A 27930-nucleotide genomic window follows, 5' to 3' on the forward strand; every position below is an offset into this window, starting at 1 on the left:
TGCGGGACTCAGACCACCTGTAACTCCTTGCATTCACATCCATACACTGTGCCCTCGCTCAGAAGAGAAGATCACCGCCCAGGCTTCCATCATACCACCTTTCATACCTCGGGGCTTCTTTCTCCTTGTACCATTCCAGGGTCTTCTTTCTTTCCATTTCATTCCTCCATTCATTCAGTCCCACACATTTCACTTCTTTGTCTATCTCATTCTTCCATTTTCTCACATCCCATTCGGCTCCCACTCTGCCTCCTCTTGTTACCACCCATTCACGCTCATTTTGATTCCTACCAGCCATTCTTATCGCCAACACAACTTGCAATCCATTCCTGTCTGTCATTCTCATGCATCTCTTTCTCCATTTGCTTCCACTTTCATTCCACAGGTACACCTTCCTTGCTATTCTTGCATCATCCATTCTCTCAAGCCTAATCTTGTACCTAAGTGTGGCTTTCCCTAAAGGTGCTCCATCCCATGTCACCTCTCAAGGCTTCAACTGCTGTGCACCTCGGTGCACTCAGTGCCATCCTTGCTACTCTATTCTGGCCCACTTCTAACTTGTCAATTTCACTCTCATTCCATGCAATCACATCCATACCATACATTATACATGGCACAGCCACACTCTTCCACACTTCTCTCAACACATCATACTTACTTGCTCTCATTGACTCGGAACCCGAGGCTTGCCTCTCTTCCTCTCGTGTGACTCGGAACCCGGGGCTTGCCTCTCTTCCTCTCGTGTGACTCAGAACCCGAGGCTTGCCTCTCTTCCTCTCGTGTGACTCGGAACCCGAGGCTTGCCTCTCTTCCTCTCGTGTGACTCGGAACCCGCGGCTTGCCTCTTTCTCTTTTTTTTCTTTGTTTTTCTTTTCTTTGTTTTTCTTTTCTTTCTTTCCTTCTTTATTTATTTATTTGTATGTTTGTTGTTGTTATTGCTGTTGTTGTCTGTCTGTCTGTCTGTCTATTTTTCTGTCCATGTATTATATTAGTAACAATAATAATCATAATAATCATAATAATAATAATAATAATAATAATAATAATAGTAATAATAATAGAAATAATAATAATGATGATGATGATGATGATGATAATAGCAATAATATTATTATTATTAGTAGTAGTAGTAGTAGTAGTAGTAGTAGTAACTAATAATAATAATAATAATAATAATAATAATAATGATGATGATGATGATGATGATAATGATAATAGTAGTATTAGTAGTAGTAGTAGTAGTAGTAGTAGTAATAATAATAATAATAATAATAATAATAATAATAATAATAATAATGATGATGATGATGATGATGATGATGATGATGATGATGATGATGATGATGATGATGATGATGATAATAATAATAATAATAATAATTAATAATAATAATAATAATTTATGTCCCACCTCCCTTTCCCCCCCCCCTACACACACACACACACACACACACACACACACACACACACACACACACACACACACACACACACACACACACACACACACACACAGCTGAGATCCCGTGTGTGAAGGCAGTGCTGCTGCTGGTACCTCGTTATCTTATCCTGGGTGAGCTTCCGGATTGCCCCCGATGCTACGTCAGGTAGGTGGTGGTGGTGGTGGTTGTGGTGGTGGTGTAATTGTCTTGCTTCTTCTTGTTTGTCTTATTTTTCTCGTTTTTTATATTTTTTTTATATTTTTCTTTATCTTCTTCCTATTCTTCTTCTATTTTTCTCTTTCTCTTCTAGTCAAAAGAGAGATTCTTTGAGTGGAGATAGTGAAACGTGGGGTGTATTTGCCGTAGACTTTTACAAAAATATTATTTTTGCTTATTTTCTCTCCGTAGCGTTAAACGTGTGTATATTTGGGGTTCTCCTTGTGTGCATATGATGTACTGGTGTTTATTAGTGTGTGTGGTGTTGTGAAATGTGACAAGCAAGTCCCGTAGAGTTAATAATTAGTGTTTTCTTAAATTAGTGGGGTGCCACAGGGATCGGTATTAGGGCCACTTATTTCTGATATATATCAATGACTGATAGTGGAATTAGTAGTGATAGTAAATTTGCGGATACAAAGATAGGTCAGAATCGGATGCCATCGCTTTGCAGGCAGATTTAGATGGGATGAATGAATGGACGGACAGATGGCAAATGCAATTAAATATCGACAAATGCAAAGTATTTAGCGTAGGTAGAGGAAACCCACACAGTAGGTACACATTAAACAACCAAACTCTGGTAGGTACAGGGTACGAGAAAGATTTAGAAGTTATAGTTAGCTCTGAACTCCGTCTACGAAAACAATGCATAGAGGCCAGAAACTGGGCAAATGCACTAGGATTAATTTTTAATAGTGTTAAAAGAAGAAGGCCGGAACTTTTTAGATCAGGTAATATGACTAAAAATTCAAAGGAGAGGCTGCCAAAGATGTATAATAATGCAAATTGTTACTAGATGAACAAGCTTAAAAACAGAGTCTCTGGAAGGGGTAAGTGAGAACAAAGAAAAGAGTATAAATGTTTACTGATTAAAAGAAATATATCCACCTTTAGACTGTTTGATTGGGAGAAACAAGTCTACCTATCAGCAGCCTTTGTCAGCATACTTGACATCACTGAGTCACTGTGTGGTTGAGGGAAGCAGTAATTCCATCAGGCAGCAGGTCTGTCTCATGATCAGCTCCAGCAGGAACACCACAGCTGCTCCTCCAGCACCTGAAGGTCAACACTTCTCATGGTAATAATGCAATTTGGAAGATGAGGTTAGAATGCAGATACTATAGATAAAATATTGAAATATTTGTGAGGAAATGTTCCCATTTAAAGTAACCATTGTATTCAAAATTGAACTGGGACTAATGATCTTGTACTATTTTGTAAGTCCATTCTTGTACTATTTTGTAAGTCCATCGGTCAGCATTTAGATGGGGGATAAAATAATGAAGCCTACACCTTTAATACAGTAAGACCAAAAGTACAACAAAGGAGTTACATTACACCAATGGAAGTGCAACAGAAATTAACATACATTTGAAAGTTAAAGAATTGAAGAGTACTGCTAATTATTTCACAATCAATCTTCCATTGCACTGGTGGTCATATTATGATCAATCATAACAGTTGGTTATATACTCCATTCTAATCACTCTCAGTAACACAGGAAATAATTAGCAGTTTTCAACCTGATAGTTTTTAAAAAGAGATAGTAGGAATTGGTTCTCAAATATAGTGGTAGATGAATGGAACAAACTCAGTAATCAAGTTGTTAGTGCCAAGTTACTATGGAGCTTCAAAAAGAGTAGATAAATTCATAGATGCAGATGATAGGTGGAAATAGACAGGTATATTTCATGAAAGGACTGCCATATGAAGTCCTGATTACTTCCATTATTTTCTTATGCAAATAAGAATGGAAATAATGCCTTTCCAGATAAATTATTTAAATGAAGCAGGAAATATTCTAGTTAAGGGTTCTTTAAAGTACAGGTTAGGACCCTGTACTGAGACACAAGCTCTAGTTCACTGGGTTGCCAGGTTGCCACACTGTGGACAGATACGAGTATATAAACAAATAGTGAAATGTAATAGTGTGTGTGTGTTTCATATTGGGGGGAAAAATATACAACAGAATGAAAGTAGGGTTGTGAGGATAAACAGTAAAACTGGATCATAATGAAAGATATTTAAAGAAAAATATTTAGATCACAAATTATGGGACCTGGAGACAAAAGGAATAAATTTCGAACAGTCCTCACAGGAAGATCTTGGTATATAAGAGTATTGTAATCTAAAAGCAAAATATGAAAATAGTAAATATAAGGTACAATTTTTTTGAGAATTATCATATACTAGTAAAAAAAAAAAAGCAACTCAACAATTAACTGGAAAGGTTAGGGAGGAATAAAGATGATGATCAGTTAAAGGATGACTTTACAGGAAAAGGTAGAAGGGCTTTTTAATCATGAAGTAGAAAATTATTTACCACAACAGTATGATATTCTTCCTAGTATAAAAATGCATTTTCTTAAAAAGCTGAATACAATAAGGTATATGACAACAAACATAATTCATTCCAGTGTACCATTCATTACGGGAAATGTGAATTATGGCAAATGAAGAAGCTATGGGTAAAATGAACTGGTCCCAGGGAAGCAGAAAATAACCAGAAAATTTGTTGTGTACCCTACTGTAATTACTTTTCTTCAGTTACTTTATCAGTAAGGGTGGTTTCCAATTTAATACACTGTTTTGCATAATAAGATTGTGCTTTAATGTCTTTTTTGCATTTTATAACATTGCATGTTCAATATTATATTTCAATATATCTTATTGTTTTATCATACTTTTTTTTCATGTCCTCTACTAATGTTTCAAAGGCAAAAAACAAAATCCCCAATCAACATTTGTAAAGGTGAAAAATTATATGAATTGATAACATTTATTTACTCATTATTGTACCATCAGTGCACCTACTCCATCATAAGGAATGCCATTAGTGGTGCACCTGTGACATGATTAACTGATGTCAAGCTTTGTTTCTGAGGTGTGTAAGATAATGAGCCAAGATATCAAGATCCTCACCTACTCCCATGATGGCAAACACTCCCCACATCTGGCTGAGGGTAAGGGGCACAGCAGGCCGCTGGCCCTCCTCCTTCCCTGGTGGTAGCTGACAGATGGTTCCATTGTTGATGCGTTGCCGTACCAGCTGATCTATCCAACCCCGTTCCTGCAGCTCCTGTAGCCTGTAACAATACACAAATGTAATTGTAAGTGCCATCATGAGCATCTCAGGTGTGACACTTAACCTGCCCAATGCCAACGCCATAAATTTACATCTCATATACCCAAGCTCAGTGCCAACACCATAAATTTACAACTCAGTGCCAACACTGTAAATTTATTTACACTGTACACTCAGTGCCAACACTCTAAATTTATTGTGGCAACTTTAAAAAGTCTACACTGTTTATTTGTTAATAAAAAACAATAAAACAATAAAAAAATGAAAAATAAAAACAAAACAATAAAAGAGTAATACTGCAATGTAAAAATTGTCACTAGTGATATAATGTTTAGAAATTCCAATATATTAAGATCCAGCTTTGACTAGTAAAGAAAAATATGCCATGCAGTGTTTGCAATAATAACACAAGGGAAAGAACTCACCAGAAGTTAATGAGGCTCATGAATGGGGAGGCTTTCTGCAGCACCATTGTGTATGAGTGAGTGACAATGTTGTCTCTTGGGCTGAAGAAGTCACACTTGCCAGACTCTGAAAAACTCCTGGCTACCATCAGATCTCCAGCCAGGGTATCACACAGCCCTATAGGGACAACACAGATAACATGTGGAAAAAACCCAAGCTTTTCATCCATCACAAAAATGAGTACTTTATAAGAAGTTTGCCATATGTGTCAGAAGCTCACAGAGAAGTCAGGTTCAAATCCTTGCTAGGTGGAGGCAATTTGAGAGGGCTCTTTATGTATCAAAAGGAGAGTCCACTGTGAATTGAAACTTGCATTATGGTGATGAACAGCTTATATATTATATATATTAGTATCCTGGTTATCACATTAAAATTTCAAGGTGATCAAATTATATAAAAAAAAAAAAAAAAAAAAAAAAAAAAAAAAAAAAAAGGAAAATTATTTTTCTCTGTAACATGCACATTTGATAATCCATTGTTATTCTAAAAACTTGTGCTGTTTATTTTAATGTTTTTTGTTAATTTGCAAAAAAAAAAAAAAAAAAAAAAAAAAAAAAAAGTCAATTTTGCAGTATATAAAAAAGTGCCCCTTCCCCCCAAAAAAAGGACGGATTTTCCTACATTAGGTCTTCTATGTCCAAAAGTTTTATCAAAGTCACACAAAAAATTAAAGCAGAAAATAATTCTTTGTTCATTTTAGACTAGTTTTGAGAAAAAAAAAAAAAAAAAAAAAATTGGAGTTTTGTTTTGGTAAAGTTTCTGCACTACAGTGAAGCTACTATACTGTCAAAGCTACTTTCAAATGAATATTATGTAATCAATAATCATATATCAATGTGTGTATAAAAGGATCTGACACCTTGTCCTCCTTGATAAAGCTATTAATCCCTCAAAGGTGAGGGTGTCAGGGCATACCACACCCTTCATTGTTGCAAGGTTTGATATTTTCCACGTGCATAATTTTCTGTTGTAATTCCTTTTTTGTTTTTCTTTCCATTGTAATTCTTCTATTTTCTCTCATTTTTAATTTTTTTTTATATATACATTTATTCCAACCATGTTTGTGAGCAGGCTGCACTTCTTATATCCAAAAATCATGTTCCAAGGTCCTTGGTGCATGGCAACAGTTTTGGTTACAATGCTCACAAAGAAGTGATTGGTTAGATGTCTTCTTTCTACTGGTTCTTGCAGCTGCCATCATTAGCCAAAGCTTCTTCTTATGTTTTCCCAATATCAGCATACTTGTAGCATGACTCATAAATGCTTTGAGATTGAAGAAAAGAGAATAGGCAAGGAGAAGAGTTGACATACATCCTCTTGTGTATCTTCCCTGTCACTAGGCTTACATGCTAGTGAGTCACCCTCACCCCCTCCCTCAGTTGTCTACACAAGGCAGTCAAGGTGATTATTTTAGATTATTTATTGAAAATATGGACAGCATTGTCCATGTGCCATGGTCAGCAAGCCACACCCATGCAGTGCCCACTTAGATTCCTACTCTGAGTGGTTAAATTTATGTACAATAGAAAAAAAAAAAAAAAAACTTCACCATTTGATATCCAATGAATTGGGTGTCTACACTGACCATTAATTTAAAATCAAATTTTTCAAAATTATTATTATATATTCATGGCAGACTCTTCCCTTAATATAAGGTACAAATTTAATAGAAAATTTGTGACTCTTCAATTTAGAAGAATGAAAGGGCAAGACATAACAATTTTGACCTCCTGTGTGTGTAATTCAATCTCAATTTTGATCCTCACATGCCAGACTTGTGATCATCAACTATATCCTCTCCATTAACTTTTCACTTCTTCTTCTATTTACACTAAAACCTCCATAAGTTAGCATTCTGTAAGTTGGAATTGCACAGCACATACATCAGCAAGGCAAAGGAGAAAAGTCCAAAAAGGTGATTACCACAAAATTTTTGTAAGTCAGCACCACGTCAGCTAAGCCGAGTTGAGGCAGACAAAACTTGACATAATCTATGCAGTAATGATTACATTGCAGCTTGCTCTCAGAACATGATGCTTAGAAGGGCTTTTGGTTCTGCTTCTGGTTGAAGGTTGGGAGGTTTAGTCTCTGCAGCATCATTTCCCTGATGCAGTCTTGTTTAGTTTCTTTCTGTGGTCTGATCTGTTCTCTTGTTTCTCTCAAATATTAAATTTTCTTTGAATTTTTTGTCTCTTTTCTCCTAAAACTATATAGTATTTCTTTTGTTGTTTCAATGATAAGTGGATAAATTACAAAGACCATATGAAGAAAATGAATATGAGATTATTGGTGAACTCTTTTTTTTAACAAGTTATGTTGAAAATTTTTAAAATGGCATGTGGTTTTTAGAAGAGAGAGAAAAGTACCAGGAAAATTAAGTGATATTTGAGAGAAACAAGAGAGCAAATCAGACCATAGAAAGAAACTGTAAACAAGACCACATCATGGAGGTGTCATTGCAAAGGCTGAATCTCTTGACCAGAATCAGAACCAGCAGCTCTTCTTAGTGTCATGTCCTCAGAGCAAGGTGCAAGGGGAGGCTCTACAGTAGAGGGAGGATGAGAATGAAATTGAAGACCATGAGCCTGCAGGATGGGTTTCCAAAGAGTTTTGGTGATGCTTCAAACAAATCAGAATTTCAGCATATCAATAAAGGCTGAGCACCTATTATGTTTGTTTATGGAGATTTTACAGTACCTGCAAATCTTCCCTCTGCTATGTCCCTCCTAGACTTATAGCAGTCTGGGAAGAAGCCCACACTCCCCTCCAGCAGTGTCTTGTATAGCTTCACATCTGCTGTCTGGCTGGGGACCAAATTTGTCATTAGTGTTACTCTTATCACCACACTCAATATTTTCTTTTCACATTGAAGTTTTTCTAATAAAGATACATCACTGAAAAATTTAAATTATATTTCTTTTGCTATAAGGAAATACATATTTAGCAATCTATATACTAAATTATGCACACACCCACACACACACACACACACACACACACACACACACACACACACACACACATGATGGGAGACTTTAACTGTAAGGAGGTGTGTTGGGAACAGTGGTACATGGAAGGAACAGAATCATCTTGGGAAAATAAATTATTACAGCTGGCAATGGATAATATATTAACTCAATGGATAAAAGGAGATACAAGATTTGGAAAAGATAGAGAAACATCAAGACTAGATCTGTTATTTAGTAAGGAACCAGAAGGAAATGAGAATGTTCACATAGGGTGTCCGTCAGCCAAAAGTGACCATGCTACCATAGAATTCAATATAAATGAGGAAATAGAGAATCCAAGGAATGAAGAACACCATGCTGGGAGATTAAACTACTGTAAGGCAGAATTTGATAACATGAGGAAGTTTTTTCAAGAGGAGAGATGGGATAGATTCCATAAGGCTACAGGAGTCCAAGAGAAGTGGGATGAATTTCTTAAAATATATAAAGAAGGTGAAAAAAAGTTTGTGCCTAAAAAGCAGACAGTAATAGCTGGTAAAAAAGAGTGGTTTAATAAAAGATGTGAACCAGCAGGAAGGATGAAAGAGGAAACATGGAAAAAATGGAGGAAAAGTAAAAGAATTAACCTGTGGAAGAATTACAAATAAGCAAGAATTGATTACACGAAGTTCCTGAGGGATGAACAAAGACAATTTGAAAAAGATATAATAGACAGGTATAAACATGAGCCCAAACTCTTCTATAGATATGTAAATGGTAAACTGAAAAGCAAAGTGAGTATAGGAAAGCTAATGGTAGATGGAGTAGTTTATAAAGAAACAAAAGAGATGGCAGAATTAATGAATAAGAGCTTTAAGGAAGTTTTTACAAAGGAAAAGAAATTTATAAGACCATTGTGCACACCTAACAATGGAAAAATAGAGGAATTTCAAGTAAGAAAAGAGGAAACTGGTGAAATCATCAAAATGTTAGATGTGAGAAAGGCCACAGGACCGGATGGAGTCTCAGGATGGGTAATGAAAGAATGCAGTAACCAGCTTAATGATAAATTACATACCATCATATGTACCTCTATTAATGAAGGAATAGTTCCACAGGATTGGAAAAGGGCAAACATCGTACCCATTTTCAAAGGAGGAGACACACAAGACCCACTAAATTATAGACTGGTTTCACTGACGAGTGTGGTTGCAAAAATATGTGAAAGGATAATAAAGAACAAATGGACCAACTTGTCAATTTGGCTTTAGAAAAGGGAGATCTTGTGTCACTAATTTATTATGTTATTATTCAGGAGTGACTGATATCATACAGGAGAGATAGTTGGGCAGACTGTATTTATCTAGATTTGAGAAAAGCTTTTGATAAAGTGCCACACAATAGACTGCTGTGGAAGCTGGAAAAGATAGGTGGTGTAAATGGAAAAATGCTGAAATGGATGGATGATTTCCCTAAAAACAGAGAGATGTGAACAGTAATTAGGGACCAGACATCTGTGTGGAGCCCAGTATTAAGTGAGGTCCCCCAATAATGGCACCAATAATGTTTGCAGTGTGTATAAATGATATGGTGGAGAATGTGTCCAGTTATGTGAGTCTTTTTGCTGACGATGCAAAACTTATGAGAAGAGTGAAGGGAATGGAGGATTGTGTAGAATTACAGAGATATAGACAAGGCGTGGGAGTGGAGCAACAGATGGCAAATGGAATTTAACTCTGGTAAGTGTAAAAAGATGGAATTTGGAAAAAGTAACAAGGTGTAGCTATAACTATAAGATGGGGAATGAAACAATAAATAAGACAACAAGAGAAAAAGATCTGGGAGTGATTTTCTCTGAGAATTTATCACCAGAAAAACATATTAACAAGATAACAGGTGAAACTCTCAGCCTACTAAGAAACATAAGAGTTGCATTTACTTATCTGGATATAGAAATGATGAGGAAAATAATCACCACAATGATATGTCCAAGATTAGAATATGCAGTGGTAATCTGGTCACCACATGAAAAAAAAAGCACATAAGAAAGTTGGAAGGAATACAGAGAACAGCAACAAAGATGATAACAGAATTGCAAGATTTGTCATATGAGGAGCAACTAGCAAGAATGCAACTCTCAACCTTGGAAAAAAGATGAGAGAGAGATGACTTGATTACATTGTACAGATTGCTGAGTGGGATGGAAAAACTAGATAGGTAACATCTCTTTATAATGAATGAAAGAGAAACAAGAGGACATGGAAGAAAACTAAAAGTAATCACCTGCAGAAGGGACATAAAGAAGTTTAGCTTCCCTCATAGAAGCATAGAGGCCTGGAATGGATCGGAAGGGGAAGTGGTGTGTGCTACAAATACTCGTGACTTTAAGGAAAAGTTGGATAAAAACAGTTATGGAGATGGAACAGTACGAGCTTATCTCCTCTCCTGTATGTCACAACCAGGTAAATACAACTAGGTAAATACACACACACACACACACAAAGAAATTAAGGAATACAGGTAAGATGCATTATTTACCAAAGTGCCAAGGTGGCATTGGGCTAACCTTGAAGGTGTGGAGGATAATGCCACCTTGCTCCAGCCTCCAGGGAATGTTGTCCTGCACCACCAACTGCTGCACAGAACGGATGGGCAATGACACACGGGGCACGGTGAGGGATGCCACCAGGAGGCCACTGTAGGTGCTCATCAACACCAATGTTGCCAGGAACCACAGGCCCATCAGCCAGCGACTCACACCCACAGCACCCCACAGCCATGCTTGAATGCCACAGTGATCATCAATACAATAAACTATACATGTGTGTGTGTGTGTGTGTGTGTGTACAGGTCAATCACAACTGATACAGTTCCATCACAAATCTGGCCCCAATTTCAGCTAGTGCAATTTAAAATTTCCCAGGTGCTGTATCAACCTGCTGCTGCTACTGTTTGTTGGGAAGATGGTAAAATGTAATCTAGTTTTTTAACACAGAGTTGGGAAAAAATGAGGAGACAGTGTAACAGTGAAACAGAAGCAAAGCAAGAATAACAGGGGCAAGGAGTGGATGACCTAAGAAGCATAATGAATCATAACAAGTCATAAGAAGAAGCTACTTGATGCACAAACAGTTGGCATCACTTCCAAACACAGAGAAGCCATTCCAATTTCTTTTTCTTCATTTATTATTAAACCTGCTCAGTTATTGTTCCAGCCATGGTTCCAGTGAATAAAGGAATTGTTTCTCATTGTATAAAGCACAAACCCTGTACATTATCCATAAAAGATAAGGCTGAACTTCTGAGAATCTCTACAGCAGTGTGTCTTTGCACAGCCTGTGTGAATTATATAGCACTGGCTCTTTGACAGTTTATGACATAAAGAAACAGAAAGGGAAATTGCTCAGTTTCTTGCTGAAAGTATTGCCTTTATCAATACTTTTGCTATCAACTAGAAATGAAGCATCATTATTGATATCAGCAGAAAAAGTGGTACTTATTCACAAGGTATTTCAAAGATAGGATGAAGTGGTTAACTGTTAGGTAAAGTGTATTCTAACCTAACCTCTCTGTAATCCAGCAAAATCATTAATCTAGCATCCTATGGTCCTAGTGATGCTGGATTAGTGATGGGCAATCTGTATACACTTTTCATATGTGGATTTCACTGTCAGGGACTGGAAAATTGTGAATTTGCACAATGCAACATAATTTTAAATTTTAAGCAGCACAATACTCACATGCAGCCATAAGTTTCCTAATATTTTACTGAAAATGAAAATTTAAAGAAACACTGTGCTTGCCAAAAGTGTTTTCCAGGTGACATTTTTTTTTACACCGCTGCATTCATCATCAAGATTTGCCAGACACTGTCTTAAAGGAACAACATGGCCCTTGGATTTCCCCACAGATTGTTTCAGGATGAGTTGATAGGAATGGTTAGCTGGTGCATTCAAAATCTAGGCTGCAGAAGTCACTGCATTGTGAGGAAACTGTTTCTTATTCCTGCACACAGGAAGTGTAGGATCAAATTTGCTGTGAAATACTTGACCTGGGGTAATGAAGACTGGCTTGATATGTGTGTTATGACAAAGTAACTTTTACAGTGATTTGTAATAGAGAAGGAAATGTGTATTGCTGTAAGAGGGTAGTGACCGCTTTGACCCTTGTTATCTGAGTGGAGCAGTAAAACACCCAGATTCATTGATAGTGTGTTGTTTTTCTGGAAGAGGATTAGGGAAGTCAATAGCACAGCCAACAAATGTTAGAGTAAATCAACATGTGTATTACAAATTGCTAAATGACCATTTATATGATGCATCTGAGAATGCCAAGGCCAATGTGTTCCAACAAGACAAAGCTCCTGCTCACATTGCAAAATCTGTAAAGCAGTTAGTGATTGTCATGTCAGATGCATTGATGACTGGCCAGCATATAGTTCTAATATTAGTTCTATAGAAAACCTGTGGCATGTGTTAAAACAAAAGGATATCAGTACCCTAACTAAGCTGGAGGCAGTGATTACAGAGTTCTGGGCACAAATACCACTTGAAACACAACAAAACCTTACCCTATCACTGCCAGCACAACTGAGAGAAGTGAAGAGACATCATGGATGGGGTATGAAGTACTGAAGGTAAGGAAAATGCATTAGGTTTTTTATTTGTTGACAAATGCAGAGATGTTAGATAAAAAGTCACCCAGAAAACACTTTTGTGAAGCACTGTATTCTTTATATTATGTGACAAAATAATACGTGGAGTAACAGAATACTTAACCAGACTTAGACCAAAGACCATACAAGTTTCCTGGAATTAATGAATGACACCATTTACATTTCATTGTTAGAAGCCTTTTAGCCCAAGGTATATCAGGATTATAAGCCCAAGTGTATCACGATTATAAATCACATATTTGCATTCTATTCTCACTTTTATTCTTCATTACCTCTTACCCTTTCACTCCCCATAAGAGGAGGAAGGATGAGGGGCCCTTACTCCTCCTACTCCATGAACCATCCCTTTTCTCCCCTCCCTATAATCTTCTATCCAGGAAAGTAATCCATTTCCTCCCTCACATCTTCAACCATTCCCTCCCTGATATTTGTTGTACTCACTTTCTTGCATCCTTAGGGCACTACTGTCTCTACTCACATTCCTGCATGAGTCCACTCCACACATGAAGGAGCACGTACACTGCAGACGTGCGATTCTTGTGGTGCTCCTGTGGTGTCATGATGCTGCCTTCAACCCTCATGGCAACCCATACCACAGCTGCCATCACTACTACACACATGATTGTCAGCATCCATACCTGATGAAAACAATCATTTAATACTATGGCCAGAGCACATCCAACACTACTTGTATACATAACTATTAATCATCACCCTTATAAGAGCAGACTATCCCTATCACTTGTCACGATCGCTTACTTACTTACGATCGTACAATCCCGGTTATCTTTCCAAGAAAGTGAACATTACACTGATCCCGGAAAGTTTTAAAGGTCTGGATTTTTAAAGGCTTCGAGTGCCTACCTGACCTATCCGAAATCGCCAGAATTACCTCTCACTCTACCTTTACCTTGACTCAGCACACCTGGAATCACCTCTAATACCAGATTAATGTTGGGGGAGTAGAAAACACGATATATTAATACTAATAATAATTCACAAACAACATGAGGTAGTACACGTTACTACACGACGTTCTCGTCACTTCCCACAACACCAGAACCCGTTTACACCTCCACCAGTCACAGAAATATTCCCCTCAACTGCAGGAATTTACTCAGACGCCATTACCGCGTGCCGAGACAATAATTCCCGCATTTCACCTCCTCAAGCCTCACAGGAGATTACCATCATCACCAAAGATTACCCATAACACCATAACATCATCCCCAAAATCACCAATACACCACAACACCAGCTTCCAAGGTCAACACCACAACCTCCACTCACAAAATGGCTGCCAGTTTGACCTATGACCCCTTCGAACAGCGTCACTGGCACAACTCAACAACCGAATTTCAGCGGACAAGAGCTCTTGGTACCACAAAAGACTCACTAACCTGATCCTGGATATCAAGGTTATACTGCTACACCACTAATACCTCCACAAACTCACTCCATCATCAATCCACATCAAGATTCTTCCCTGAGAGCCGCCTTCCCTCCAATATACCTGACGACCTAAGGCTTCCCCTCCTTAGAATGTTGTTGCCCACTCAAGCTCCCCTCGTTTTCAACATATTTCCACCTCAATTATACTTCCTCCCTTATACATACAAAGATATAGAGAACTTTAATTATGAAGGGAATAATAACACTACATGATATAAAATGGGTAAATAAGCCTTACAACTTATAACCAATAATAAAGATAATGCCCGAATGGCAGGTAACCGGAACACGGGGGACACTAAGAAAATGTGATCCCATTCAAGGTAAACTCGGCCAATAACATGACACACTACACTGTACAAACAACTCATTACCATACCAGCCAGCATTTACACCTTCCTACACAGCCAATGGTGGTCATGCATTCCATACATTTTCTTTTTCTTCTTTTATACAGTTTCTAGTTTTCTCTAATGTTATAGTTAATGCATAAAAATGCGATCAAATCAAAGTTAAAACCTAAAGATTTTTTATTGGTTGAAGTTCACTTGTATTCACTTATACTATAATAAAAAAGTGCAGCGTTGCTGGTACCTGCTGAAATGGTAAAAGGCACTCCCAGGGAGATTTTGTACATATTGGAAGAGCTGAGTATTGTGAACATGTCTCTGACCCAGCTGTGACCCTCCTGAATGTTTTCCTTAATATCTCACAGCACAAGAGGGTAGGCACAGTCTGTCCAGTAAAGAAAACTCACTTCCTTCTCACAGTACTCACAAGCAACTATATCTCTCACTTAAAATTCACCACCTTACACACCTATACCTTTCACCTAAAATTCATAATAAAAAATGATGACTAACACTTCAAAGCCTTATTTCTTATTGCCAGTATATGTTCCATTGTGGCTGTTCTACTGGTGATCTTCCAGCTTTTTAAATTGAATCTTGGTCAACCTCTTTTAGAGATTTTGGTGAGGCTTTCACTTTCACCTTAGGCACATCAAAAGCATCTGATAAGAGTATAGCACAATGCTTTAATTTTCGCCCTATCCCCCTACAGCTTCCAGCCTCCTCTCTAACTTCATCTAAAGTTTCCCTTTTGGGCTGTTTTTTTTTTTTTTTTTTTTTTTTTTTTTTTTACTGTTGTAGTGGGTTTCAAGACACTTCAGAACCAACTTCGGATCTGATGTTGAACTGCCTCTCTAAGGAACTGACACTTTGAATATGCTCTTTTTTTCTAGTTTTTATTTCCCTTGGCCAGAACCCCTTTAACATAAAGAAAACAAAATCACAAACAAAACTTCCATCAACCTTTTATTTTCTGTTATGGCACCTCTATGGCTATTTGAAAACATATTATCTCTTCCACCAAGATAATGATTGAATGAAAACTGAATTCACAACATTTAAACCACAAGCTGGGCACTGCATCAATCATGAGACAACCAATAAATAATAATACTTATACATCAATTGATTAAACTCATCAGATACTGACACTGCTGTAGCAGAAAGATAGTCAAGGCCAACTAAAAAACACTTGGTCCTTGGTGTTCATTATAGTACGACCAGTAGTATATCAAATGGGGAATTTGTTAAGCTAAGCCACCAGATGTTTCAGCCGAGCCCCGCCCTATTCTTACGTAACCCAAAATCTTGTTAATGTAATTTCTATGTGCATACAAATGCATTCAGCATTTATCAATGTTTTTTTTTTTTTTTTTTTGTGAATTTCTACATAGAAATATTCTTATTTTGCACTGGTAATTTTGAGAGGAAAATAGTAATAGTTCATATTATATCAACATTGACAAGTAAGTCATCATTTATTTTTAAATACAACAGAGTACAAGTCTATAAACTATTTGATTTATAGATTCAAGAACATAGGAAATACTGTAGTACTACTTAATATGACAAAGCATACTCATTGACATTGTAATAAATGGTTAATGACATTTTATGCAGCAATTCTCTCAACACACAGAGAGTAAGGTCATGGTCATTCAAACCATAACAAACTTCTCTTAAGTGTCATGAGGATTTGTGTTGTGTATCTCTTTGTTCAAATAGGGGTGGTGGCCAGAAATTTCCTAGTGATGCTGAGCAAAGGGAGCAGTGAATTGAAGTGAGGGAGACTCTTCTGGCCTTGAAAACTCTCTCTGCTCCTGGCCCTGATGGTGTGCACCCTATCTTGCTAAAGGGGAGTGCATTGGCACTGTGTAAGCCAGTCTCTAATATTCCAGGAGTCTCTAAGAACTGGCACTGTGCCCAAGGACTGGACCGGAGCCAATGTCATTCCTATTTTCAAAAAGGGTGACAGGGCCGACTCTCTCAACTACCACCCAGTGACCTTGACTTCAGTACCATGCAAGGTGCTGGAGAAATTAATTAGGATAAGGATGACTGAACACCTCAAACACAACAACTACTTGAACAATCTGGTCAGGAATGTCATGTCTAACACAGCTTCTGGAATCCAGGTCTTCTAGAAGACCTGGAGAATGCTCTCAATGAGGACTGTGTTGACGTGGTGTACCTGGACTGCTGGAAAGCCCTTGACACCATGGCTGCTGAACAGCCTTTGACCCGATAGCCATCTGCTGTCAAAGTTTGAAGCTGCTGGTATCAAATCAAATGGATTGAGTGCTTTTTAAAGGGCAGAAGCCAGAGGGTAACTATAAGAGGGACTAGCTCTGACTGGCATAGAGTTTGGAGTGGTGTGCCGCAAGGGAGTGTCCCCGGTCTGACTCTGTTCCTTGTCTTCGTGAATGACCTTCTTGAGGTGGTACAGTCAAGGGGGAAACTGTTTGCTGATGACACCAAGATCTACATGGTGATCAAAAACCCACAGGACAAACAGATCCTCCAAGATGACCTCAACAAGCAACAGGAATGGATCCAATATTGGCTCTTAACTTTCAATGATACCAAGTGTAAGGTCATGCATATTGGAGACAGCAACACTGGCTATTGATACTACATGGGAGATACTGCCTTGGCACAAACAGAAGAAGAGAAGACATGGGAGTCCTAGTAACCCCCAACCTCAAGCCCTCAGCCCAGGTAGCTAGAGCAGCGGCCTCTGCCAACTCAATGTTAAGCAGAATCAAGGAGATATTCACATGTCTGGATGAAGAGATGCTGCCACTGTTCTACAAGTCCCTGGTCTGTCCCTGCATGGAATTTGCCATCTAGGCTTGGGCCCCATACACCAGATAGGATACCGACAGGCTGAAAGAGGTGCAGAGGAGGGCCACCAAGCTAGTCCCTGCACTGGCTCATTTGCTGTATGAGGAGAGGCTAACAAGCTCAACCTTGCCATCCTGGAGGAGAGAAGAACCAGGGAAGACAAGACAAGACAGAAGTCTTTAAAATCCTCAAAGGATATGACCAGGCACGAGGTGGCAGGAACTTCCTTAAACTCGTCCCTGGACATTCCCACCCACACACAAGAGGTCATATCCTAAAGTTCATGAAGCCCAGGCACAGCAACCACAAGAGATCCATGTTTTTCTCTTCAAGAGTAATAAATAAGTAGAACAACTTGCTGGAAAATGTAGTAAAAAGTGACAACGTAAACACATTTAAAAACAGGTATGATTGGTACCTTGTTCAGTGACAGCTGAGAAGAGGCATCCCTTATGAGCACATGCTCCCTTACCCCTTAACCCATCACTAGGTAGGCACAACGTAAGCAATGAATAACTGCTGTTAGGAGACAAGACACTTATCCTTCAGTTTTTGACTACTGCTTTGGATCCTTTTCTGGGACTGGCATCTCAGTGGGTTTCTTTTCTTTATTGGATTTTTGTTGCCTTTAGCCAGTGCCCCTCCTACATAAAAAAAAAAAAAAAAAAAAAAAGTAGCAGCCAGCCAAGTGTGTCAAAGGCACTTTCCAGAGAACTATGTTGTTACTACTACTCTATCTAGGTAAGTTATGTTGAAGGTTCTATAAGTTATGTCAAAGGTTTGGCTGGACTGTGTAGGTTGTGTAGTTACATGCACCAGTGCCCTGCAGTACACATGGTGTTTGTTTTGGGCTGACCTGCTGCAACCACCCACTCAATTTCTTGATTTCCATTAATAAATTGTTGTTTCCTTATACTACGATTTTGCTCTGTGCCATCTGGTATTTTCAATGGGTTTTATTATAGTTTAAGCCATTACACACTACGTGGTAATAACCTACCTCATTTTGTTCTTCTCACTATTCACATCATTTCTAATGATTACACTACTTGTCGGAAATTAATAATAATGCCACAATAGGCCTGGGAATGCACAGCGCTCTCAACTTTTTCTAAGTCCACAGGTAAACATAAATGGTGTATTGTTGCCTGAACTTGAGTTGTTTAATGCTTTGAATTGTGGGTAGCTGCTGGATAGGATCACTGTGTCTATAATTCCTTGGGCCAATCACGTGCTACCACCACTTAACACCACGAGTTGCACCAATACGAAGTCTCTATAAGTACCCATAAGCTGCGCGGGCAGGTTAGGTTAGGTTAGGTTACGTTAGGTTAGGTTCCCCACAGGCCCCTAAGCTTGCTTGAGGGATTGGGGGGGCCGTGGGTAGAGATTGGGGACATTGGCTTAAACTATAAATTTACCTTTCAATGGCACAGACATCTTGCCTATTACGTAGCTGTATGCATCAATACACATTTATGTGTTTCATATGTAGTGTACCTGCTTAAAAACTACAGTTAACTTAAAATTGATATTTCATACGCACCAGAAAAGCAACTCTAGTATTTGTTTTCATGAATGCAGTAGTTTTATTGGTGTTAATATTCAGAAGAAATGGTGTAAATGAAAGAAAATACGGTAAATTTATAGTTTAAGCCAATGTCCCCAATCTCTACCCACGGCCCCCCAATCCCTCAAGCAAGCTTGGGGGCCTGTGGGGAACCTAACCTGACCTAACCTGCCCGCGCAGCTTATCCTATCCAGCAGCTAGCCACAATTCAAAGCATTAAACAACTGAAGTTCAGGCAACAATACACCATTTATGTTTACCTGTGGACTTAGAAAAAGTTGAGAGCGCTGTGCATTCCCAGGCCTATTGTGGTGTTATTATTAATTTCCGACAAGTAGTGTAATCATTAGAAATTATGTGAATAGTGAGAACAAAATGAGGTAGGTTATTACCACGTAGTGTTTAATGGCTTAAACTATAATAAAACCGAAAATACATTAAATACAGTAATATGTAGGTATATCAAATGGCTAAAAAAATAAAAAATAAATAAATAAATAAAAAAACGCAATTGTTTGTAACTTGGGGTTCACTGCTTCGACCTGGCGACAGTCACTTCTCAGAAATTCCCATTAATATTACCATAAATGACTTATCAGGCACTTAAGCCTTCACAACTACTTTTTAGATAAATTTCACAGGGTTTCTAGGGTGCTTCCAGATAGTCTCTCCATCTGAACTAGTATGTACTCACAGTGGGATGGTATAGCCGCACAAAGTCACTGAGATCCGAGGAGCCGCGGGGTCTGGCCAAGTACACTCGGTGAGGCAACACAAATATGCTGGCGGGGAAATCTGCCACTCTGGTCCGTGGGTAGGAGATGGCAAAGGGTCCCAATGCCATGTCTACTTCCTGCATCCCAATAACAATGGATGTTAAAACATGGATCGAGTAGTTGCACAGTACATGGGTATTATAATCAAAGGAGGAAATACATAAACAATATGAAAAACACTGTGAATTTCAAATTCATAATCTGAATCAACAGTGGATTTCTTATATTTGATGCATTTTTAGGAAGACGGACAATATCACCTCACCTGCCGCTGAATCATTCCTAACATGCCATTCCAGGAGCCGTTGGGGAGCTCCACCCCCCACAGGCCATCAGAGGGAGGCACAATCTCAACACTCACATTCATCTTGGAGGTGAGCATCAGCAACAGGTCCCACATGATGCCTGAGTACTGGCTGCCTCGATCTCCCTGCCCGATGAGGAAGAATGGCTGCCACTAATTGGGAGAAGGAAAGTAACATGTTATCAACACCTTGTGTTACGAAAAGCTGCATTCTCAAACATCTTACCATCTTATTTCAACTTTTTTTTTTTTTTTTTTTTTTTTTTTTTTTTTTTTTTTTTAATTTTAACACAGCCTGTTCTCGTGCTATACATGATAGAGAGTTGGCCCACAAAGGGTACTTGAACCTTCCATCACCTGAATTTCATGCACTTTATATTTCTGCCCGGAATCATGCCGTCTGTTCTCCAACTAGCTAAAAGCTCCATAAAAAGTGGACGCCTGTTACTCTTACAGGTGATATTATTATTATTATTATTATTATTATTATTATTATTATTATTATCATTATTATTATTATTTTTTTTTTGTGCATGCATCTTAGTATGTAAAACATCAAATCCCCAAATTTCACTGAGATATGCTCATTGGCTTCGGAGAAAAAAAAATGTAGAAAAAAAAAAAGGCATCATTATTACTTGAATTTCTTACTTGTTTTTCAAGCAGTTGTAATACACATACGTACATATATCTTCATTTCACCAAAGATGGATTTTCAATAAGACATTTCATATAGAAATAAGACAGAAACAAATTTTGATGACAAAAATTTTCAATTTTTGAGTGAAAAAATCTACCACGATATGAACAACTTTTTTTGGGGGGGAAATTTGTCTTTAGTGGAAAAAAAGGCCTTTCTTTCCTATTTCCAAAGATACCTTCACCTTTGCATTACCTTGTAAGTCAATAGAGAAATTACGCTTGAAATGTGAAAAATACAAGTTTTGAGATACGAGCCGTTTTCTTGTGAGGAGTGTGTATCACTGTGTATGTTGGCTTTTTTCAGTAAAATTTACAAATAATAGGAGAAAATGACAACCAAAAGTAAACCAGTGTTTACTATCATGTTCAATTCTTGGTGGCATCTTGTCCCCTCCTGTCTGACAAGATATTACTCACTAGCAGGTGAGAGTATCAGAGGGCGTGAGCCGCGCGACACAAGCGATGGTGACAGTGCTGTCAAAACTTGTTTTTTTCGCCTCAGTTTTCTTCTCCCCGAAACATTTGTAGCATATCTTGGATACGAGGCTTTCAAGCTGAGAAAGAGATGATGTATTTCCTCTCATCCTCGCAGGAGAGTGGAAATTCTTTCCTGGAATAGCTGGATTCGTATATATCGCTTTGTTGCTTGGTAGAACTCAGCAACGAGCTGTGGTGGTGGTTCCTGAGAGGCAGAGAGGAGATGCTGAGGGGATGGAAAGGTGAGCTGTGAGGCTGGGCAGGATAGTGATATGAGTGTGTGGGCTGGTGATGTCCTGGTCTTTCTTTCCTTCCTCTCTTTACTGCCTCTAGTCATGCAAGCTTTGACTCTGAATGATGACCCATTGCTTCTAACCTTGAAAAAAAAAAAAGCCAAGAAAAATGTGGCGAGGTGTTGGACAGCTGCGCACGTAAAACCCTCCTTGACGTCTCGGCAGACAATGAGACGGGCTTGTCACGGCGTGGTACCTCAGAGCTGCCTCTCCCGCTCCTCTATAGCATTTTTGCCATATGGGCATTTACAAATATGGTAAACACACACACACACACACACACACACACACACACACACACACACACACACACACACAGAAAATAATAATAATAATAATAATAATAATAATAATAATAATAATAATAATAATAATAAATAAATAAATAAATAAATAGATAAATAAATATATAAATAGATAAAATTAATTAATTAATAAAAAAAATAAGCTTCAAATTACGAGTCTAAAAGACAGGTGGCCTTGCGTGCAGCAGGAGATTTAAATCCCTTTAAATAACTGTAAACAAAGGCGATTTAAATGTAAGGAGTGATGCTATCACTTCACCGTTTTCACAGAAAGCAGCAAGCACCTCAAGGGTGACTATGCAATTCGAGGTCTGGGTCGTAAAATCGTTTTTTTTTTTTTTTTTTTTTTTGCCATCCACTCCCCTTAATAGAAAATGTCAAAATCTCTCTAGATCTAACTCCCCTCGTGACTTCTGGCACCTAGCAAAAAAAAAAAAAAAAACTTTTCCTCCTTTCTTTCAACCTGATGGCACCACTACCTTCTCATTCATCTCTAAAACTGAACTCTTCGCTCAAACCTTTGCTATAAACCCCACCTTGGATGATTTAGGGCTTATTCCTCACATGTATGTGGGAGGGATGTTCCACTCATACCGCTCTTTTAGTCCGGGTGGAAAAAGTATTTCGTTTTATCAACTCCCCTCCTCTGATTGACTATCTTCAGCTTCTTTCTTATCACCGCAGTGCTGTATCTCTTCCCATCCTGTAGTGCTATTTTCATATTGACTGCTCTTCTGATCTTGCTAATTGCATGCATCCTCTCTTCCCGTGGCCACACTACACTTGACTGTCTTCTTTCTCTCAACTACATTCTTGTCCACCTCTCTAATGCAAGAGTTAACCAGTATTCTCAATCATTCATCCCTTTCTCTGGTAAACTCTGGAACTTCCTGCCTACATCTGTAACTTGAACTCTTTCAAGAGGGGGGTTTCAAGACACTTATCCTACATTATTTGATTTTCTATTTGGCATTCCTTTGGGAACAGGCACTCAAGTATGCCTCTTTTTCTTCTATTTTTTCTTCCCCTTGGCCAACGATCATCTTACATAACACACACACACACACACACACACACACACACACACACACACACACACACGAGGACATGAAAACACGAGCTTTACTCGAAGTCAGCACAATTTACAACTAAATAAAAGCAGACTAGGTGTGAGTCAGTGAAAGGCTGGGTACCATCATACTCGTACTACATACCGTTTCTGCTGCGACTTTTATGACAGCTACGCTGTCAACCTCCTGCATCATCTTGACGGAGATTGCTGCCAGTGTTGACCCCTCATTTTTCAACGCCACCTCAGCCTTCACCGTAGCTTTCACGCGCAGTCCAGACAGACGTCTCGTAGACATTGATAAGGCGGTGGGAGTATTGATAATTTCAGCAGCAGTGGGCGTTGGGTAGATGTTCGCCACCATCATCATAGCCCAGCAGGATGTCACCACTAAACATTCATGTCGTCTCGCCATCCCGCGTGGCCTCATCCCAGGCAAGTCTCGAGTTTCCTTGATCCCAAGCTGCAAGTCAGAGAAGGATGCGTTTGACTGTTAAAGGCCAATGTGTGTGTGTGTGTGTGTGTGTGTGTGTGTGTGTGTGATTCACCTACGGTCGTCTGCTGGTCACCCAGCCAGCCATTCCCCTACGGAAAGAGTTCAGAGCTCATAGTGACCGATCTTCGGGTAGGACTGAGACCACAAACCGGGACAGCGAGGTCACAGCCCCTCGGATTACATCCCGTACCTACTTGGTGCTAGGTGAACAGGGGCTACACATTAAGAGGCTCGCCCATTTGCCTCGCCGGGATTCCAAATCCCGGCCTTCTTGGTTGTGAGCCGAGCGTGCTAACCACTACTACAAATACTTTACAAATATCCTACACGAGCTCATTCTGTTAAGGGGTGTTAACACGGGGCAATTCGCGGCTTCCTGCAGCCGCGAATTGTGCAGCCGGGAGCGAGATGCAGCCGGGATTTGCTGAATTGCCGGAGCAGCCGGGAAACCGCTCTGTCGGTTTGATCAGCTGCCATCCCGGCAATTTTCCAGGGTCAAATAAGAACAACTATCAGAATAAAATTGAAAATAGAAGGAATATTGTTGGAAAGTGTTTCAGTAATAACAATTGACTGTAAGATTATATACAATAAATAGATAAATATTCAAATTCATTTATAGAAAAAAAAAAAAAAAAACAGACGCGGAATTGGTTTGTTTCCATCGTTAGTGAGGAAACCAGCTGCCCACCATGTGTGTACCAGAAGGCAGCACAGCACCACAGCCTGCAAAGCTATATAGACCAGGAACGAGTTCACAAGCATTTTTCTTCTTTCACTTTTTCTTCAAGCACAGTAAAATCGCAACTATAGCAACTAGCTCGTCGGAGGACTCCATCTCGACCGTGTGAATGCTTTCGGCTGGAACCTGCCGGCTGCTCCGGGTGGCTGCAAGCAGCCGGGTGGAAAAACAGCCCCACTGTAAACCCACCTTTAATCTTACGGAAGTATCAACAGGTCGCTGCAATCCTTGCGTGGGCAGGGTACGACACACAAAAAATAAAATGTTGAACTAAACGATACATGACAAAGAATCACTCACAAAGTTTTATAACAACTCCTCATTACTGCGGAAAGGAAAGTTGGCCAAACAAATATCTACGGTATTTACCTTCAACGTGGAAAGTTATGGATCAGACTACTCGGTCATGTGAGTGGCGGTTGGAGCACTCGTGAATAAGAGGCGGAAATATTCATAACAAAGCTGAGGTGACTGGCGGGAAGAGGCGAGTTACAGGATATTATTTTCATGTGATGCGGTTCCTCTCTTCAGGCAGCAACACTGACTACGACATAGTAGCTACTCATATATTCGCCTAGCGAGATGACGTGCGTGAGGAGACGAGCTACAAGAGCAATTTTTCACGTTGTTCACGCAGTAACAGCAGGAGCAGCAACACACCACCAAACAATACTCATAACACAGGAGGAGGCGTGTTCAAGGCTCATTTATTACGTCTCTATGACAAAGAGCTTTTTTTTTTTCGGTAACATGAACGAACTGTACTACACCTCGTTTTAACCAAGTTATCAATGTTCCTTTTACATAGTTTAGTTATCATGTTCGTTTTACCTACTGTAGTTATCGATATTCCTTTTACCTAATTATCAATGTTCGTTTTAACTACTGTAGTTATTAATATTCCTTTTACCTAGTTATCTATGTTTGCTTTATCTAATTATTAATGTCAATTTTACCTAGTTATTGATTTCTTTCCTATTTCTAACAGATTAAGTTCATTTTATGTTATTTTACCAAAACTTTTTTTTTTTCATGTGCAGTGTCATGATTCCGTTGTTATCATCCCTTGGAAATTAAGATTGGAAAAAAAAAAAAAACAGTATAAAACGTGAGCAACATGGCGGCGACGAGCAACAAAATGATGTAAGCCATACACAAGAATGGAACGAGATTCTGAGGCAGCAAGACAATGTGAATCTCTGAGAATGTTATGATGGGAAGGCCTCTCGGTCTGCACTATATTTTGGGACTTTCAGACTTCATGTAAATAAAAACCGTGGAAAAAAAAACTAATGTAAAAATGAGGGTTAGGTGATTTGATCTGTTAAATTGCACTATTTTATCATTAAATCTTGTGCATATGGGAAGTGAATACAGTTTATCCCTGTTTCTTAATCCTAACTTTAAATATAAAAGCTAGATCATGCTAAAGTGAAAACTATTATGCGAATTAAATTAAAGTTAGTATATTTCGTGTTAAACCAAATTCGTGCTAAGAAAAAAATAATAAAATGAAAACTTTAGTAAACCGAGGGACAGACGTATCATACAAGCCCGGCGAGGATACCACAGCCAACTTAACCCCACGGCTCGCGGCTGCCAGTTAAAGGGAAGACGTCTTAGTCACTGCAAGGATGCGGGCGGGGGTACCAACTGCGACAGTGCTATGCTTATAATGGAGAAGCCACGTCGCTTGTAATAAAACGCTGCCGCTGTGTGCTACCTGAACCCTCCTTCCACCAAAATTTCACCTTCATTGAAAGTGAGATCCATTTAAACTGGTGAGTACTACTGAAAAGGTGAACCTTTTTCTTTGTTTGCTTGTTTGTTTCTTTCATTCTTCCAAGACTGAAATGTATAGATATAGTGACACACACACACACACACACACACACACACACACACACACACACACACACACACACACACACACACACACAACCCTGGACTGGATGGTAGAACACTTAGTAGATTAGCTGTAGATAGAGAATAAAGATCGGTAAAACAAACAAGCCTTTCCATTAGGAACAGATATTTCGGAGTATGAAATTAATGCTATGAGAGAGAGAGAGAGAGAGAGAGAGAGAGAGAGAGAGAGAGCGGGGTTCGAACATGTAATTTCATTGATGTGTATCTGAGATTCGAGGATTTTCCCAGTGAGCCATAATTGTGATACGACGCAGGAAATGTGCCTGAGGGACAGCAAATAATTCACGAGTGATGGATGCACTGAGGCGGCAGCTGGTATGTTACTACTCCACACGCACACTTACTGCTCCTTCTCTTCTCGCTTTCTTCCTCCCTCCTTAACACACAAGACAAGCGGAGCAATGGATTAAATCTTCCTGAACGAGACAAGAGCCAAGGTAAATGTTTTCAAGTTACTGGCTGAACGAAGAGGTCATTTGGGGTTACTTCCAAGTAGTTCAAACGCCCGAGCTTCCATTATTGCAGAGAAAGGTGTAGTGAAAGGCGAATAGGACCTAGGCCCGTAGTCTGAAACGCCTTGCTCTCCCACAGCGACTATTTTCAAAGGCCACAAAGATTATTAGCCTGGTTCTCGAGAGTGTTTCTCCTGTTAATAATGTAAAAATCTTGTTAAGCTGTCACTTGAACCATAAAAACACCCTTACAAAACAGAACAAATTCGACCAGATCCTTTTCAATGTAGTCGAGGTGAGACGCAATAGTGTTCTAGAATATGTCCCTAGCCAGTTGAATAGATTCGAACGCAGTGTTTACAGTGTCTTAGGTGCTCATTTTCTTTGACAAATATTTTCCCAAGTGTCAGAATTCGGGAGAAGCCAATATGAGGATAATGATTACATGTATTTTTTTACGCCATGATTACACCCTAGAATACTTTTATTATTATTTTTTTTTCTCCCTCTTTCTTCCACATTCCTAAGACACACTTCTCCACTCTCATACGTATCTTCCATGTGTCCACTACATTCTCCCACACGTGATTCTTCTCATGCATTCATCTATTCCTCCTCCTCCTCCTCCTCCTCCTCCTCCTCCTCCATCAATTATACAATCCTTTTTTTTCATATTTTTGCCATCTTCCTCCTCTTCTTCCTTTTTTATCTTTTTGTTCTTGTTCTTGTTCTTCTTGTCCTGCTGTTGTTTCTAATATTCCAACTTCGTCTCCTAATTCTACTGTTACTCCTCCTCCTCCTTATATACTACTACTACTACTACTACTACTACTACTACTACTACTACTACTACTACTACTACTGCTCCTACTATTACTACTATTGACATGTACTTCTCCTCCTCCTCCTCCTCCTCCTCCTCCTCCTCCTCCTCCTCCTCCCTCCTCCTCGTCCTTCATTCATGTATTATTACTTCCTGTCTCTCACTGCAAGAGGACAATGCTCTTCATTTTATGAGCCACAAGAAAAAGTAACAAATAGATCCTTCCCATCTTCTTTTACTGACCCATTCCCTCCCTCTCTGACCCATTTCCCCTCTCTCTCCTTCTGATCCAGCGTTACTCACATAAAGAATGGAACAGAGGAGTGCTACACATCTACACTCACTCATCTTTCTTTTATCATATTTTCTACCGACTTTCGACTCTCTGACCTTTCTATTCGTAAACACTCAATAGTAAAAAACACTCATGAGACCTAATTTAATATCTGTAGCCTTTAAAAATACGTAGTCCTTAAGAAATACCAAAAAAAAAAAAAAATGTAAAAGGACTG

General features: G+C 39.0%; 1 protein-coding gene across 1 annotated transcript in view; it reads right to left on the minus strand.

Moving 5' to 3' along the window:
• Positions 1-2509: 2509 nt before the first annotated feature.
• Positions 2510-27930, minus strand: part of LOC135116335 (glutamate receptor ionotropic, kainate glr-3-like) — a 33503-nt gene continuing 8082 nt past the window's right edge. Inside the window, exons 2-10 of the mRNA XM_064033689.1 lie at positions 23122-23439; positions 20092-20283; positions 19745-19903; positions 13313-13472; positions 10726-10940; positions 7909-8011; positions 5172-5328; positions 4584-4747; positions 2510-2730 (exon numbers count right to left, since the gene is read on the minus strand). Coding sequence (XP_063889759.1) covers positions 2615-2730; positions 4584-4747; positions 5172-5328; positions 7909-8011; positions 10726-10940; positions 13313-13472; positions 19745-19903; positions 20092-20283; positions 23122-23406 — 1551 coding nt within the window. The 5' untranslated portion in view covers positions 23407-23439 and the 3' untranslated portion in view covers positions 2510-2614. The remainder of the gene's footprint in view (positions 2731-4583; positions 4748-5171; positions 5329-7908; positions 8012-10725; positions 10941-13312; positions 13473-19744; positions 19904-20091; positions 20284-23121; positions 23440-27930) is intronic.

Source organism: Scylla paramamosain, chromosome 31 (genome assembly GCF_035594125.1).
Source record: "Scylla paramamosain isolate STU-SP2022 chromosome 31, ASM3559412v1, whole genome shotgun sequence".
In the NCBI taxonomy this organism is placed as follows: Eukaryota; Metazoa; Arthropoda; class Malacostraca; order Decapoda; family Portunidae; genus Scylla; species Scylla paramamosain.